The following is a 17,879-nucleotide window of genomic DNA, read 5'->3' as shown; positions in this document are numbered from 1 at the left end:
GGTAAGTATTAATTAATATAATAGTGGTCTTTTAACATATATCCCAAATGCTAATTAAGAAAGAGAGATTATTTTAAAAATTAACTCACATAAAAAAAAAGTCATTTACGCAAATGTCATGTTGGCAAATTCATCAGCCCATCAACAAAACAGCAACCAAAATCACAAAGAAAAAAGAAAGATTCTTTACTGAGAACCTACTGTGTGCCAGGCAACAATGGTAAGTGCTTTCTTTATGGCACTTCACTTACAGTTCATTGCTATAAAGGGAAAATATCCCCTCTGCCCCAGTTGTGCAGAAAGGAGATGTAAATTTAGGAAGCTAATTAAGGAAATTACTGAACAAATGGTTGGCAAATGGAGACCTGTCAGACCAGCCTGACTCTAAGATTCCTGCTATTTCTGCTTTAATTGTCTCCTTCCCAGATAGTCCCACTGAGAAAGCATAGTTCAGCAACTTAGGTGTCTCCTTACACTCAATGACTCTTTCCATTTCTAACATTTGGCATTTAAAGTTGCCTTGGATTTCATAGGCTTCCCAGCTTTCACTTATGTTGTATATGTGAATTCACTGTTTCTACTAAATATGTGCCTCCATATAAAGAAAAAGAATCTGAAATGAAATTTGGACTTTTCAGTGATATTCTAAAGGCATGGACGAAAGGGGTTTCCAGTGAAAAGTATTATTTATGTATTTCATGCATTCACTATCCCAACGAATTCCCTCAGACTCCACATCTTTCAAGCATTTACCTTCATTTGGCGCATGGTTACCCGAGCGTGCATCCCTGCAGGTGTTGACAAGCCTACGCCATCAAGCTGTGGCACCTTCTTTGGCGAATGGATAACAAAGATGATCCCAGCGTCAAGAAAACCAAGAGCTGGGTTGTCAGTGAATTCCTCCTGAAATAAAAGTACATTTCCCCCCTCAATTGCAAATTGACTGTATCAGTTCAACCCAAGTTTAGGATTGAGTTTTATCATCTCGTGATAGTATCTGATATCCAAAATCAATATTTTATGTTAGAATTTAATCTCTTTTTATATAAGAACTTTGAAATTAAACAACTAGATATATCTTTCATGGCCAAATTACAGCTCAAGGCCTTGATAGTTTTCCATGGGTCATTTTTAACCTCAGGTAAATGCCATTAGTATGTAAGATGACTGTTAATGATCTTATTTCCTCTGGCCCTCTCTTCACCTAGTGACCTTTTAATTACTGACTTCTTGGCTGTTCTCTTGATGTATTTGTTTTAGAAAATTATCTGATCCTCTTTTCTTTGCAATTAATATCACTGGCTTTATTTAGAATTCAAATTCTTTTTCCCATATAAGTGAAGATTTGCACTCTTTTTATACAAATCTTATGTCAGACAAAGAAATTTAAGACTAAATTTCTGGTGACCTTGTCATTAGTTGTAATTTCAGGCTATAAGGAAAAGGGATAGACTTGAGACTATGATGATTTATCTGTCAGTGGGTCAACTGCGTAGGTAATTGTAGTTAATAAACATGCTTAGTATTCTATTTGTAACTCAGAACTCTTTTACTCCTGGGCCTGTTATAACCCTCTAAGAAACACTTAACTTGCCAGACTGGAGAAATAACTCAGTGCCATTTACTTATGTACATTGCATTGAATTTTTAGATTTTAATTGCATTCTAAAAATATTTGGAAAATTCTAGTTTATAAACTTTATAATTTAATATTCAAACTGACCATGTAACTAACATTTGAATGACTTGAATATATTAATTAAATATATATACAAGGATGCATAGGTACATGCATTGGAGTGTGTAATGTTGTATTTGGACATACAAAATATATATCTTGAATGAGGATACAGGAGGAAGCTATGAAAAGTGCCTTAAAATTCTTTAAAAGTAGCCAATGGCCTCATGCACTCAGACTGGGAGGTGGGGTAGTTTCATAGGATTTGGGAACATCAGGTTTATTTCCTATCTTTGGCATCAATTATGTGATTTTTGGATATTTAATCCATCACCATTTCAGAATCCTCATTTATAAAACCACAGTAATGGAGTAGAATACCTCTAAATGTGTAATTCTAGAAGTGGTTATGAAAGACAGAAGGTGAGAGATATACTAGGTACCCTTGAAGATAACACCACTGGATTTCTTAGGTGTATGAATATCTGCTTCCTAGGCCTGAACACTTAGAACTTCTTAGGCCCGTTACAACTTTCCAAAAGCTAGGCTTTGGCAAAGTCTATTTACAAAATATTCTTTACATAGCAATTATTTTTTTCATCACCTTTCCAGATATAGATTCTACAGTTTGTAAAATGTTTGTATAGTTGCTTTCTAAAGCATATTGCCTTATTTACATGAAAATCTTTCTAAAATTATTTTTAAATATATAGAGTTATCTTAAAAATAGCTATATACATTGCAATTTAGAAATCTCTGGGTTTCCTAATTTTGTGGCATGAACATTTCCTGTCGTTATAATAATGGAAAATTTCCAGGTTATGCTTCAAAATTTTGCCTATTTTATCTCTAACTCAGTATTTATACAGAATCCATGAGACCGTAGGCTAAATTAACAATGAAATAATATGCAACTTTTAGGAACTATTTGATGAAGCAAAACATTCTGATCAAACTGCTTGCCATTTTTGTTTGTTTTGAACCTGGGTAGGTTGCAGACAATTCAATACCTGATTGATGTTGAAGAGCAAGCTTAAGCCTCTTCCGGAGACACTCACTTTTTTATTTGCTTGAATAGTTTCACCATTATTGAAAGTAAAACAATTTCCATATTCAGTGAAGACATGTGCAAAATCCTCCAATATAAAAATGAACCAAAGAAAACACAATCAATTGGGTATTTTTGTTACTTCTAAAGTTGAATTGCTATAATTTATTTTTAAAATCACAGATGTCTGAACAAGAATGCAGAAATTTCAAAAAAATAAACAGTCTGATGATTTATGTGTGCATACAATGATAGTTCTCTCTTTTTTTTTTTTTTTTTGTAATATGCACTAGTCAATTTGTATGTGATTATTTAGTTTGCTTTTGTTTTTGAGACAGGATCTCACTCCGATGCCTGGGCTAGAGTGCAGTGGAGTCATCATAGTTCACTGCAACTTCAAACTCCTGGGCTCAAGTGATGCTCCTGTTGCAGCATCCCAAGTAGCTGGGACTACAGGCGTGTACCACCACGCCCAGCTAATTTTTTAAATATTTTATGTAGAGATGGGGGTCTCATTATATTGCTCAGGCTGGTCTTGAACTTCTGTCCTCAAATCATCCTCCCACCTTGGCCTCCCAAAATGCTAGGATTGTAAACTTGAGCCACCATGCCTGATTGTGATTATTTAAATGAGACATTTTTGTATATAATTAAGCATGTTTTTATACATGTAAAACATAATTTGATAAAATTTAACATCTCTTTATGATGAAAAATCTCAAAAAACTAGACATAAAAGGAGTATATCTCACATAATAAAGGCCATAAATGACAAACCCACAGCTAACATCCTACTGAAAGGGGAAAAGCCAAAAGCCTTTCATCTAAGAACTGGAATAAAACAAGGATGCCTATTTCACCACTCCTATTCAGCATAGTACTGATGATCCTATTCAGAGCAATCAGGCAAAAAAAACCAAAAAACAATGAACTAAGAGGCATTTAAATTGGAAAAGAAGGCAAATTGTTCCTCTTTGCAGATAATATGATTTTATATCTAGAAATACCTGAAGATTCCACCAAAAGACTCTTAGATCTGATAAATAAATTCAGTAAGGTTGCAGGATGCAAAATCAACATGTAAAAATCAGTAGCATTTCTATATCCTAATAATGAACTAGATGAGAAAGAAATCAAGAAAACTATTTAATTTACAATAGCTACCAAAAATATAATAAAATACCTAGGAATAAATTTCATGAAGAGGTGAAAGATCTCTAGAAGGAAAGGTACAAAACTGATGAAAGAAATTGAAGAGGACACAAATAAATAGAAAGACATGCTTTGCTTATGAATTGAAATAATTAACAAATTAACATCATTAAAATGACCATACTGCCTAAAGCAATTTACAGATCGAGCGCAAAGACTGTGAAATTCATGTGGGTGGGAGTTGGAAATGCAGAGACGTTGGCGAATGTGTACAAACATACAGTTGTACAGAAGAAATAAGTTCTAATGTTCTATAACAGACTAGGGTGACTGCAGTTATTAACAATATATTGTATATTTCAAAGTTGCTAAAAGAGAGGACTTTAAATATACTCAACACATAGAAATGACAAATACTCAAGATCATGGATACCCCAAATACCCTGACTTTATCATTACACATCCTGTACATGTAAAATAATATCACATATACGTTATAAATATGTAAAATATTATGTATCAATAAAATATTGTTTGTTTTATGTTTCACTAAATATTCATGGAAACAGATGTTATTACTTGTGGAGAACTACTTTGGAGTCCTTTCTTTGAGGAGCCGCCCCTTTTCCATCCTGTGTGGTCAGGGATGGGGCAGTCACTCTGCTCCTTTGCCCCTCCTCCATCCAACCACTGCAGAGGTATGCAGGTGGCACAAACTGAGCCAGTCTTCATACCCAGCCCTCTTGCCTCAGTGATTGGTTTAGGAACTGATACGTGTCACAAGTCGTTGAACTAATCAACATCTTCTAAGGGAATGGTAAGTGAATAATGGAACACTAAACTACTATGATGAGAGTCTAGGGTTGCGAGCAGCCATCTTGGCTCTGTGTGGGGAGAACTCATACAGGAAGAAGCCAACCAGAGTTACAGGATGGAAACAGACAGACTCTTAATTATAGTCTTGGAATGCCTTGGTTCAGCATTTCCTGGAGCCAGCCCTACTCTTAGAGTTCCCAGTTAATTAAACTCATTACTTTTACTCTTCAGCTTACTATTACAGAATTGAGTTTCTGTAATATGGAACTAAAAAGGTCATTGCTAATGCGAAATTTTGAGGTGGTAAGTCGAATATGTTGATAGATAAAAACAGCATTAGAAGAGCTTTGTTTCTAAATGAAGAGTTTAGAGCCAAACTTTCTCTCTGTCAAATGGCACTCAGGCATTTCTTTTTTGTTTACTGTGTGCTAAGAGAGTCTACCAAAAGAATAAGCAATTGTATCCCAGAAAGAGGAATTCGTGAAGTTGACTTAGACTCACCATAACAACACAGGCTGTAGAATTGCTGATACAGGAAATATGGAATCAAATTGCCTACACATCTCTTTATTAATAGATTCCAGATATATACAGCATTGTATCTTAAATGTAAATTATATATATAAATAATAAGAACAGGATTTTATGTATTATGAGTGAACACGTATCTGTTACATATAATTTTCATAGTTAAATGCTGGAGTCCTTTTATTTTCCATAGCTTCTAATGCAATGTCACAAACATAAAAACAAATGCTTCAGGATAATAAAAATGCTATCTTGGAATAGGCTGTTTGTTGATGAATGAAAAGAATTCAAATATCCTCTTATGTGAATGTTTTTGAATATTATGATATAAGAAAGGCAACCAAAGATTTCTGTTTTCTATTTTTTCTTATCTAACTTCTCGAAAGAGGAAATTTGTTCATGTACATTCCATACCCCTGATATCATAAGGCTGAGCTAGTAAAATACAATCTTTGAGCAAATTTAGACTGATTCTCCCTGGGAGTAAACTTTATCTCAAGACGAAACAGTACAATAAAGTAACTTATTATATTGATTATATTTGAAGAAATATCAAATCATTACCTTTGGACCACATGGCATTCCAAAAAAGTCACAGTCCAGCAAAGTGCTGCTGTTGAGATAAAACCCATTGTTCCTGATAAATTCTGCAATGCTGAAGTTTTGGTGACTTTTAACAAAATCAGCAGCCTCTTCAGAGCCAGTGGAATTGGCACTGATTTCCTGATGATGGAGAACTTTGGACACAATATGCCACAAGAAAAAGATAACACTGAATTTGGCTACAGCATCTGTTTGGAACCTATTAGTAGGAATGAAGGCAATAGTTAGAATAATAAAAACTTTCAATTATCTACAAGACAGAGACCACACATCTGGACACTTTCAGCTTCTTCTTATATCCTACACTCTCTCTCATGTACATTCAAGCAAAATTGGTTCCTAAGAGGTCTTTGACATATTGTGCAATTTATCTTATATTTGTACATATAGTTTCATTTACCTGGAATACTTCCCAGATCATGGTCCGGGTAACTCCTAATGGATCTTCAAGACCCAACTTAACGGATGAGGTATGAATGTGTAGTTGTTAAGGACATATAGTTAAAAGTCAGATTTCCTGTGAGTGGCTTTGTTTTGCATCTGCTTAGCTAAGCTGGAACTGTATTTCCTGGCTGTCTAATCCTTGTATGTATCTGGTTACACTCTGAAGTTCACTGTAGCACAGAAGCTGAGGTAGTTTACCCACATTGCAGTTCTTCTGCTCACTTGACTTGCTGATCTAGGGCACCATAGTTCCTCCAGCTCCTGTCTGAGCAAATTAGCCTTTAGCCTCCTCAAATCCTGGGTTAGTGAGATGGCAACCTGGTGAAGGTGCCAACTAGCCTGCAGGTCACCGTGCCATCGGAATTGGAGGTAGTGATAAAGAGACAGACATTTCCAGCTTGTATTTGTTTCCCCAACTTCACATTCATTTTCCCTTCTGCTGCTGACCCTGCTGCCTTGAATCCCAGCACCAGGAATTCAAGGTAGGCAATAGACTTACAAAGATTGCTTAAGCAGCTCACATTATTGAGCGGGGCTTAATCTTTATAATACCCCTTTATCTCTGCCACTCATAATGATTCTGTTTCCAGTCAAGCCTAATTGTTACAGCCACTTAATGGTGTGATAGCAAATTTCTGCATCTCCCTGGGACTTAGTTTCCTTGTAAAATCAGCGTGTGTTAATATAACCTACCTCAAAATGTTATTTTGATGATTACATTAATTATATTTTCCTAATTTACGAAGGTGACTGGAATATAGCAAGGGTTAGGTAAGTATTCATTCATTCGTGTCAAAGTATTTTTTGGCAGTCAAAGCAGAAGTGATCTATTTAATCCAACTACTATACTACTTTCTAATTCTTCATTTCTTATTTTGCTGAGCAATGTCTGCTTTGCATTATGTATGGGTCTTTATTTTGCATGCCTTGCATTCCTTTCAAAACATGACCAGTACTTTCATATTTTGGATGTTATAAATTTTGAAAATGAACAAATGTTCTCTCTTCATACTTGCTGCAAGAAAGCACAGAACAGAATGTGTAGTCCACTCCTGGTGGTTGTATGGGGTACATGGTCTGCGTCTCTTGCCTGGACCTTCTTGATGTCTCAGATTTTATTTTCACTTTATATTATATAAGTTTTACTTATCATACAAAAATATTTACTTATATATATTTATATATTATATATAATAAATATATGTATAATTTTTCTTTCTGATACAGGCCATATTAAATCCTTTCTCAGTCAAGGTAGGGTATACACAAAACAAAAGATGGAGGAAAAAACCCAAACCGACATTACATATGCATTAAGAGATGAGAGACTGTTTTTCTGATCAGCATCTAATATAACACCTGATATTACCAGCTCTAAGCCTTGCAAGGCCAGCCCAGGTCATAAAACCCTGCAAATATCCTCTTTTGGCTTCCCCATTCTGTGCCACTGTTAAGCTTCTGTCATGGTGATATTCTACCTAACTACAGTGGATCTTGGTCAGAATCATTTCTGGGATCTTTTGTGGCATTAACAGTTTGCATTGACAACAGATTTGTGGGAGCAGCACAGTGTTGACCCTCTATTGAGGGGTGGACTTCTAAACTACTTCAGGTTTCTAACTCTGAATGACTGACAATACCTAGGATTGGCTCCAAAGCCTTGCAACTATGGAATTTCCTCCAACCCAGAATGACAGTTAAAATAGTATATTATTTCTAAAAAATCAGCACTTTGCCTCCTTGCTGCCTTATTCTGAAGTTCCCTTATTCTGCTCATGAATATATTAGCTATGGGACTTACAATAATTCTTTTAATTTCTCGGGACCTCAGCTGTCTTATCAGTAAAGTAAATAGTAGTGCACAAGTGAACCACTGAATGTTTTAGGGTCTTTTCCAGCTCTAATAAAAATGATTTAAGCCATTATACTTCACACTCCAAAAAGATTACCTTTCACATATAATGAATATGCCTAAAATGGCACTGATGCATCATAGATTAAATAACAGCCTTTGAAGGAAAAAGAATACATTAAATATATACCAACTATAAGGTATATTATCATTTCTGCAATAGAATTTTTTTTTTTTTTTTTTTTTTTTTTTGAGACAGAGTCTCGCTTGTTGCCCAGGCTAGAGTGAGTGCCGTGGCGTCAGCTTAGCTCACAGCAACCTCAAACTCCTGGGCTCAAGCAATCCTGCTGCCTCAGTCTCCCGAGTAGTTGGGACTACAGGCTTGCGCCACCATGCCCGGCTAATTTTATATATATATTAGTTGGCCAATTAATTTCTTTCTATTTATAGTAGAGACGGGGTCTCGCTCTTGCTCAGGCTGGTTTCGAACTCCTGACCTCGAGCAATCCGCCCGCCTCAGCCTCCCAGAGTGCTAGGATTACAGGCGTGAGCCACCGTGCCCGGCTTGCAATAGAATTTTTTAAATGGGCATCATAGAGTCAAGGAAATATACATGTTTCCATGTAGCAGATCATGAAAAGTATTACACTTTCTGGAATTTTCTATGAAATTCATTTTTATGAATCTCTGCCAAATATATCCTTAGGAGTGAGTTTGTCTTCCTACTTGTATAACCATAGCTTCATGTGAAAGAAACTTTTCAAAATTAAAATTAAATATTCTTTAATCAACTATGAATGAAAATAGACTGACAAATCTGACTGTGCTATGAAATATGAATACATGAAACAAGTTAATTTTGATGAAGTTGCTGATAAATATTGAAAAAGAAAGGCTAAAAAAATGAAAGCAATGAAAATGCTATTATTCATTACTGCAAAAGACAAAAAAGCTTTTCCTTTTTGTTTTCCCAAAAGGGGACATAAGTATTAAAAAGTATTAATGCATTACTTTTTTCATATTTTTATAGCAAACTTATTTTAATTTTTAACATTTTTATTGGCATGAATCCATACGGGCCATTATTATTATCATTTGTTTAATTTCATGACTATTACTGAAAATAATTTTGTCATGTAGAGGAGGGGAGTGTTAAAAAATGATCTGTTCTGACATATACTGGATAGGCCCCTGACACCTATTGTAAAAAGTAAACCCTTTCTAAAAATCCAAATTCATTGACAAAGTTTCCTTATCTCAAATATCCATTTTCTGCTGTTAAGGTAGTTCAACAGATATATGGGAATTGGGATCTATCAGCAGACTTCTTTCCAGTCCTTAACTTGGAAACTTAAAGTACATTGTAATATTAAGCTTTGTTTCTTCTCAAGTAAATTAGAGACAGTGCAGTTTAGAACCATGTCTTCAAACTGAGATGTGCATACGTCTGAGTGTTATTAGGCACAGAGAATTTTAATGAAATAAAATTTCAGATCCTCTTTTCATAATGGTTCTTTTCCCATATATGAGAGTTTTAACTTGTCACCCATAACAAACCTTAGCATAGAATGCATATTGGTATGTAACAACCTCAGGGCTTCGAACACAGAGGTGCATAATTGAATTGTAGTTTGCTTTGGGAGACTCATCTAAGAATTCATCGAGACTCCTTAAACCTTGTCTTGCCCTGTCATACACATTCCTTGTCAGGGTGAAGCTTGGCATTAGACACGGAGTATTTGAGCTCTTGCTGGAATCCTCTCAATTGACAAAGTCTGAAGTAGTATAATAAAATTTGTTATCTTAAATGTAACTAGGTTATTTGGTAAGACTTTCTGATTTTTGAATATTTGATTAAAGTCCACAGATAAAAGTTTTACGTGGCTTCTGCCAGTGTGTTTCAGTAGATAAAGTAGTTACAATATTATGAAATTGTATGAAATATTTGTTTCTATAAAAGTAAATCTTTATCCTATTTTCTCATAAATACATATCTTATATTATACAATGTTTGTCATATAATATTTATAATATAATTTGATATAAAATATCATATTTTTCATGTCTTAAACATTAGAAATAAACTTACTGAAAGTTATAGTTAAAAATTTAGATACTGGCCAGGTGCAGTGGCTCTCGCCTATAATCCTGGCACTCTGGGAGGCCGAAGCAGGTGGATCGCTCAAGGTCAGGAGTTCGAAACCAGCCTGAGCAAGAGTGAGACCTGGCTCTACTAAAAATAGAAAGAAATTAATTGGCCAACTAAAAATACGTAGAAAAAATTAGCCGAGCATGGTGGCAAATGCCTGTAGTCCCAGCTACTTGGGAGGCTGAGGCAGAAGGATTGCTACAGCCCAGGAGTTTGAGGTTGCTGTGAGCTAGGCTGACGCCACAGCACTCTAGCCCAGACAACAGAGTGAGACTCTGCCTCAAAAAAAAAAAAAAAAAAAATTAGATACCAATTTAACATGTGCAAGTTAAATATATAGTTTTGTTTATATGGCACATAAGCTGAAATGTTTAAAGACCATTACATGTAATCTAAGCATTTGTACCCCCATAATATTCTGAAATAAAAAAAAATACAGACCATTGGCTTTGAGAACTAAAAAATTGCTTGAGTTTTTTTCTGGTCTGTCATTAATTTACTGAATAGTGTTGGCTATGATGCTCCAGAATTTATATCCAAAGTATCTATCTATAAAATTAGACTTTGGGAGTTGAAGATATTTCTGGCCATTTATTGTATATAACTGAGCTAGAAAACACTATCACTTTTTTAGGACACCACCATCTAAAACAAAAGCTGAAATGATTGATTTGAGATTTGAGCTATGCAAGATGAATTAGGTTTTCATACTAAAACTTACATAAGTCCTTAGATCATAGAGTATTAAATGTTTTCTTTAGGTATTTATAACTACAACTTTCCCTCTGAGAACTGCTTTGGCTTCATCCTATAAGTTTGGTATATTGTGTCTTCATTTTTATTCATCTGAAAGAATTTCTAATTTCCCTTGTGATTTCTTCTTTGACTTGTTTATTTAGGTGTATGTTGTTTAATATCCACAAATTTATAAATATCCTAATTTGTTTCAATAATTGATCTTTAATTTTATTCTACTGTGATTGATGAACATACTTTGAATGATTTAAAATCTTTTCAACCTATTGAACCTTATTTCATGGCTTCCTAAATGGTCTACCTAAGAGAATGTTTCATGTGCACATAAGAAGAATGTGATTCTGCTATTGTTGATTAGAGTGTTCTACAGATGTTTGTTAAGTCTAGTTGGCTTATAAGGATGTTTAAGTCTTCTGTTTCTTTTCTGAGCCTCTGCCTGGTTGTTCTATTGATTACTGAAAGTAGGGTATTGAAAACTTCAACTATATAGACCGGATTATATCTTTCTGATAGATTGAAAATTTTGTCATTATAAAATGGAAATCTTTATGCCTAGTAACATATATTGATTAGAAGTCCATTTTATCTAAAATTAAGTTAGCCAGTCTAGCTTTTTGATCATTGCTATTTGCATGATATACCATTTGTCATTTTTTACTTTTAACCTGTTTGCATCTTTGAATCTAAAGTATGTCTCCTGTGTACAGCATATAGTTGGTGTTTTTTTAAATCTAGTCTGATAACCTCTGCCCTTTGGATTGTCTAATCCATTCAAATTTAATTTTATTATCGATATAGTTAGATTTACGTCTCCTATTTTACATTTTGATCTATATATGTAGCATGTCTTTTGTCCCCAAATATTCCATGGTTGTGCATGATAATGCCAACCTGTACTTTTGTTTCCCATGGCCTTTCCCCCTGTATCTCTGTGTGCCCTCTCCTCTCGGATAAGAATATCAGTCTTTGAATTTAGGACTCACCATAATGCAGTGTAACCTCATCTTAACTAATTATATCAGCAATGACCTAAAATTCAAATCAGTTCACTCAGAGGTTCCAGTAGACAAAAATGGTGGGGAGAACTTATTCCACTCGCTATACTAATTTCCCCTTGCCCTTAGCTTGCTGATGCTATTTTTTTTACATGTTTACTTACTTGAGTGGACTTTTCTGGTAAAGTCTATTTCCTCCCACAGTTTGAAGTCTCTCATGTAACTTCTAGTGGGAACAGTCTTGAGCATGGATGCAGTAATCCTTTAATGGCAGTTATTCTAGCAGGCATATCTGACTGTCTCTTTTATTAATCTCTCTGTTCAGCTATTTGTCTTTGTTGGTATCACACCTAGGTGTTAGGCTATTGCTGGCTTTACTGTTTTAAAAATATTATGGGTCATAAATTGCTCCACAGTCTGATCTAATTAAATTTGAGCACCTTTGCAGGAGTAATTTTGAGTCCAGTCTTTGAGAATGGCCCATCCTGGGTATTTGTTTCCTGGATTCTCACTGGTAAGCAATGATTGAGCTTGTTGATTTCATGAAGCTCTCAGTGCCCTGTTCATTGCTTACCACCAAAATATAAATTGTTTTTGAGAGTGCCCTTAGGCTTGAACTTCATTATGCTCTGTTATAAGTAAAGTAAATTTCCTCAGGGAGAACTTCAAAGCCTCTCCTCCTGGGAAAAATTTTACATGCAGGGTTCTGGATAGGTCAGTGGTTTCTGTTCTTCTGACCTTGTTTCTCACAGTATGAAACCTCCACGTATGAACAGGCAGGGATGAGAGTGACTGGGTATTCTCAGCCTACCATTCCTGGGGTATAGCCTTCACTCTACAAGTGGGAGTCACATGGAGGGAGGGTGATCCCAATTTCTCAGCAACATTCATCTGAAATTTAGCCTCTGCAACATGGAGCCATATTGGATGAGACATGTAGGCAGCCTGTATCTCCAAGGACACCCTGTAGCCCTTGACTGGTAGCTGAGGGGAAAGGGATCCCTGTATTATTGGCCAAACCCATCTAGAGTGCAGCTCCTGTCATGCTGAGACAGAAAAGGGAGAGAGGAAGAGGTTCGTTGTTCATGTTCTATAGTCTCTCACTGTTCTTATTGAGATTTAGTAGATGTTCTTTGAATAGAAAGGATAAATATTTCTTTCTTTGCTGTATTCTCTTAGGACAATTTCCAAATACTTTGTGTTACTTTTTTTCCTAAAATAAATTTTCACCAGTTATGGTTGTTTGGGGGTGGAGGGATAGAGTCTGTGGACCTCCTCACATTGTTATTCTGCAAGTGGTATCTGCATTTTCTTTCAACCAAGGATACCCACAGCCAATCTTTGTGCTTGTTAGAACACATACCATTTAAAATAGTATGAGGCAATAGTATTGGAAATCTCTTTGAGGGAGAGTTAATTTGTTTTTTCTTTTTGGGACTTTGATACATATCTTCAGTTCTTAAAATACTAACAGTCAGAGGCTGTGATATTTGCTATATATTGGGCACTTGGTCTAGAAATGCCCCAGGAATGAAACAAAATGGAGTATGTACTACCTCATCTAATGTATCAAAAACTATGTGAAGTAGATTATTTTATCTCATTTTATAAATATTAAAATTTAAACTAAGAAGATTGAGTCACTTGTCTATGATCAAATAGCTAAGTGGTGGGATTTAAGGAGCCTTCCTCCCCCAGGCAAAATTCCTATTTGTGATCTTTCAGCCCTCACTATAGGTGATTATGAGGCTTTGCCTGGGAGGTGGCATGGGGAAAGCTACCCTCTTCACAGCTCACTCGGTGCACAATCCAGTCAATGGATTGCAGTTTTCTGGAGTGAGTTGTAGTCAAGAACTCAAGACAGTGGCAGCAGAGCATTAAAACAAGTGTAAAACTCTTTCGAGCCCAGGATCCTGTGTAACTGAATAGATCACATACTCATGGAGCTGACCCTCTACTACATTAAATATCTCCTCACATGTACACTAGAACATTTTATATCTTTATTTGTTTGAACCATAGTTCCCTCTTCCAGTTTTTGTTCATCTCCACCTACACACCTCTGGTCATCTTTTATTATTCAGACTTCCATAACACCCCAGCTAGAGACTATCACTTTGTTCTCTGTGCTTTCAGAGACCTTGCACATAGCTTATTGTATTGTGCAATTATTATATTGTATTGTGATTGTTTATGCTTTTCTTTTTAAGTGCAGGGATCAAGACTTTTATATCTCATTAGCCATAGGGTTGGGTGTGTTACCTAGCATATAATTGTGGAAGAAAGGAAGAAAAAAAGGAAAATAGGTGAAAAAAAAATCAATTAGCTTCTTTGCTCCCCTAAATTCATGCTTGTAAGTACAATTTAAGAACTTCAGTGGTTTTATAGAAGTGACATAACACATACAAAAACTCTGGGTTAGTCATTCAAGAAAAGTTATACTAGCAAAATTGTAAGGACTGATTATTATTAAAAGGGAACTTTTTACCTGTTTAAATTACAAAATGTCACAGCTGGGAACTCCATCTTTTCCACATACTGAACCTCTATGGACGTTGTGATTGGCCATGTGAAGTAGTTGACCAGGCGACTGTAGATCTGCCATACCAGGAGAGAGACTGAGCCCAGGACCACCATCAACCAGATCGCCTTGCGAATTTTGCTCTTATTCCGAACAATATTGTGTACCCCATGAAAGGAAGTGGAGATGGCAAAGTCGTGGTCAAACTTCTTTCGGTAGGTGGGAGATGGCAGTGGCTTCTTTGAAAGGCAAAGCTTTATTTTTGCTAAGAGTCCTTAAGATTTTGCCCATAAGATAATCAAACAAAAAAGTAGTTAGGAAACGTTAATGCTATCCAAAAAACACAATTCACATAAGTTTAAACAGGTCATCCTTTTGATGTGTAATTCATAAGAACTCAAACTTCATCATGTGTTAGACGGTTTCTTCAGGAATCAAGAAGTATAAGTGTTGGCCACACAAGTCTATTGAAAATATGCTAATGCTATTCATAGAATACATATGATTAATGCAAATTTATTGGGGCAGCATATTAATGTGTTACTTCCAGCTTCCCAATCAACACACCTTGAATGGGTTGTTTGCAACAACTCATAAACTTTAAAAAGTTAGCCTTAATTTTTAAAATACTCTTTCTCCTTTAGATGTCATGAACAAAATCAGGCTTATTCTTCTGAGAGTCATTAGTGGGGCTAAAAGCAATCTGTTCTTTAATGAATCTTAATTGTCCTATGATTGTCCTTAATTGTCCTATAATTTATAGTGAGTGTAACTTCCATACTTTATATGCTTTGATATACAACTATTTTATTTCTGTTGGTTATTTAGTCAGAATGTTTAAAGTAAAAGTTGTAAGTAATCTATTTTCTACATCTGTAGGAAATGAATTCATCCCTTCAAGACTATCACTAACCAGTCAAATAGGGTTAATTGAAATTGGTAAGAACCAGTGAAGAGTACAATAAAATATTTTTGGCAACATATAACATATTCAAATTCTCTTTTGGTTTAATTTTTTAAAAATTTGTCCATGAGAGAAGATGCAAAGAATCCCTTTGCGCAGGGAAGGGTGTCATACAGTGACGAGGAGGAGATGGGCTTTGTAAGGGGAAGATCTAGCTTTCAGTTTAGTCTTTGTGCCTTACAGACTATGCAGCCTTAGCCAAGTTCATGAATCATATACCTCTTCTGTCAAATGGCAACAATAGTATCAGTCTCATAAGTTTGTTGCAAACATTAAATATAATAATACCTGGAGAGGTTTTATCATAAGCACATTATCTAGATGATGCTATCTACTTAAGAGTGTTAGCTATTTTTATTATGCTACTAATTTAGTAGTGATGTGGTAAACAGTAAAATATTCAGGAGTTTTTGAAAACTGTTTAAAATTCTCAGTTAAGAAAATATGTTCTTACTGGCCTCATAAATGCTCATAATTAGGTGAGTTAACTTTTATATCCTTTGCTTCATTCAAAAAGTTTTATTTTTGTCAGCTATCCAGCATTTATTTATTTTCAGAAGGTTTCAAACTCTATCATGAAATCAATACTTCATTTGATACTTCACAAATCTCCAATTAGCTAAGCTTTTTTTCAGGTATGAGATATATAAATGATATATAAAAGGTACCTATCAATGTTTTCTAAGGGAGTCCATTTAACTTGCAGTGTTGGAACATACTTATAAGTTATATTAGGATTATTTTACAGAAACTATACACTAAGCAGGAAGGTTTGTATTAATACGATTAGCTTGAAGTTGGACTAAAATGTTATAATAGCACCCACATAATGTTCTTTTTGGTATCAAATTAGGGAGCATTTATTTATAAAGTAACAGAGCAAAATTAGAAACATGAAAAGATTATTATTAATAATTAGAAGAATAAATATAATTATGCTCTTTTGTGTATATATTCTTTAGCCATTACTTACAAACACATGTGAAGAATTCATTGATAAAATGATTACACAGTTTCATGGCAACTTGTACCTTTTTTACTACAGGAATCAAAGCAATTAGAAGGGGAAGAGTAGTAACCAGTAACTGGCCAAGTAAAGTATGGCTGTTTGCAAGCATTACCTTGAAAAATATAAATTTCAAGTCTATCTGTTGGAAATCAGCCCATTTAATATAGACTTACTCCTTGACAATTGGTTTGGCCTTACTGGAATATTCTCAGCTATTTGTTAGGATTTTAATAGAATTTTTTTTCAATTATTATTTTAGATGGGTAGTGAAGAAACAAGGTAAAATATGACTGTCAGGAAGGTTAGTATTGTTTTAATAAATGGCCCACTAGTCTGCAAAGAAACTTCTTGCTTTCCTGACTGACACATCGACTCTATCATTATGACAAGTCACCCTTACATTGAAGCACTTTGAGGAACACTGAACAAGTTTTGTTGTATCTTAAATAAAATCTGTGGGCACATGATAAATAGAGGCCAAATGAAACAAAACAAAACAAACAAAAAATAGATTCTAGCATTTGGTAATATTTTAAAACTATTTTTGAGTCCCTCATACACATTACTGTTTTCCTAAGTAACTAAAACTATATTATTCTTTTTTAAAACTTACATTACTTATATTGTAGCCAAGTAATATTGGAAATCAAATTTCCAAAATGAAGAAATAAGTACCTTTTCCCTTTGCTTATTTCTAGACTGTAGGAATGAAAATCGTCACTGTTCTGAGGATTTTACTCTTTACCTACCTTTTTCAGCATATGCTTTTGATTTCTCAATCTGCTCCATTCGTGATTTCAGGGAGCAGAAGTCCTCAGGGTATGTCCAATTGTCATCAATACAATATTCATTTTGTGACCTTTATATAAAACACAACTGTTGAGGTTGTAAAATGTGGGGGCAATTTAAATGTTTGTGTTGCTATGTTTTGCCTCATAAAGCACATAATCTTCAAAGCAAAAATGTTGACAGAACCAGCTATGGGCATTTATGTACCAATGACAAGCTATCCTAGAGTGAAAAACAAAAAGTATCATTAGGGAACCATTTTCTCAGAATTAAAGGGACAATCTCTAGCAAACACCTGTGGTTTTCCAGCGGCCTCTGATCTGGCTAATTGACACTACCCCGGGAGAGTCTCCTTAGCTTTTTTCTCCACATTTCTCTTTATACAACTTTGAATCCAAATGCAGTTGGAAAGGGAAAGGTATCTTTTCCTTGTTGAATTTTCTTTCTTAATAACAGATAAAGCTGTTTCTAACAGAAAGATTAGCCAATACAAATGACAAAATAAAACACCTGGAAATATTTCCTCAGGAAGAAATGATTACTGAAAGCATACAAACCTAATAAAACATAAAGAC

The 17,879-nt window shown here is 34.9% G+C and overlaps 1 protein-coding gene across 1 annotated transcript in view; it reads right to left on the bottom strand.

The window, feature by feature from the left end:
* Nucleotides 1-17,355, bottom strand: part of ASIC5 (acid sensing ion channel subunit family member 5) — a 29,841-nt gene extending 12,486 nt beyond the window's left edge. The window contains exons 1-5 of the mRNA XM_012783583.2: nucleotides 17,265-17,355; nucleotides 14,510-14,816; nucleotides 5,787-6,024; nucleotides 2,689-2,814; nucleotides 754-903 (exon numbers count right to left, since the gene is read on the bottom strand). Coding sequence (XP_012639037.1) covers nucleotides 754-903; nucleotides 2,689-2,814; nucleotides 5,787-6,024; nucleotides 14,510-14,816; nucleotides 17,265-17,304 — 861 coding nt within the window. The 5' untranslated portion in view covers nucleotides 17,305-17,355. The remainder of the gene's footprint in view (nucleotides 1-753; nucleotides 904-2,688; nucleotides 2,815-5,786; nucleotides 6,025-14,509; nucleotides 14,817-17,264) is intronic.
* Nucleotides 17,356-17,879: the final 524 nt, after the last annotated feature.

This window comes from Microcebus murinus, chromosome 15, assembly GCF_040939455.1.
Source record: "Microcebus murinus isolate Inina chromosome 15, M.murinus_Inina_mat1.0, whole genome shotgun sequence".
NCBI lineage: Eukaryota > Metazoa > Chordata > Mammalia > Primates > Cheirogaleidae > Microcebus > Microcebus murinus.
The sequence above is the reverse complement of the archived record's forward strand: the minus strand, read 5'-3'. Positions and strand labels throughout refer to the sequence as shown.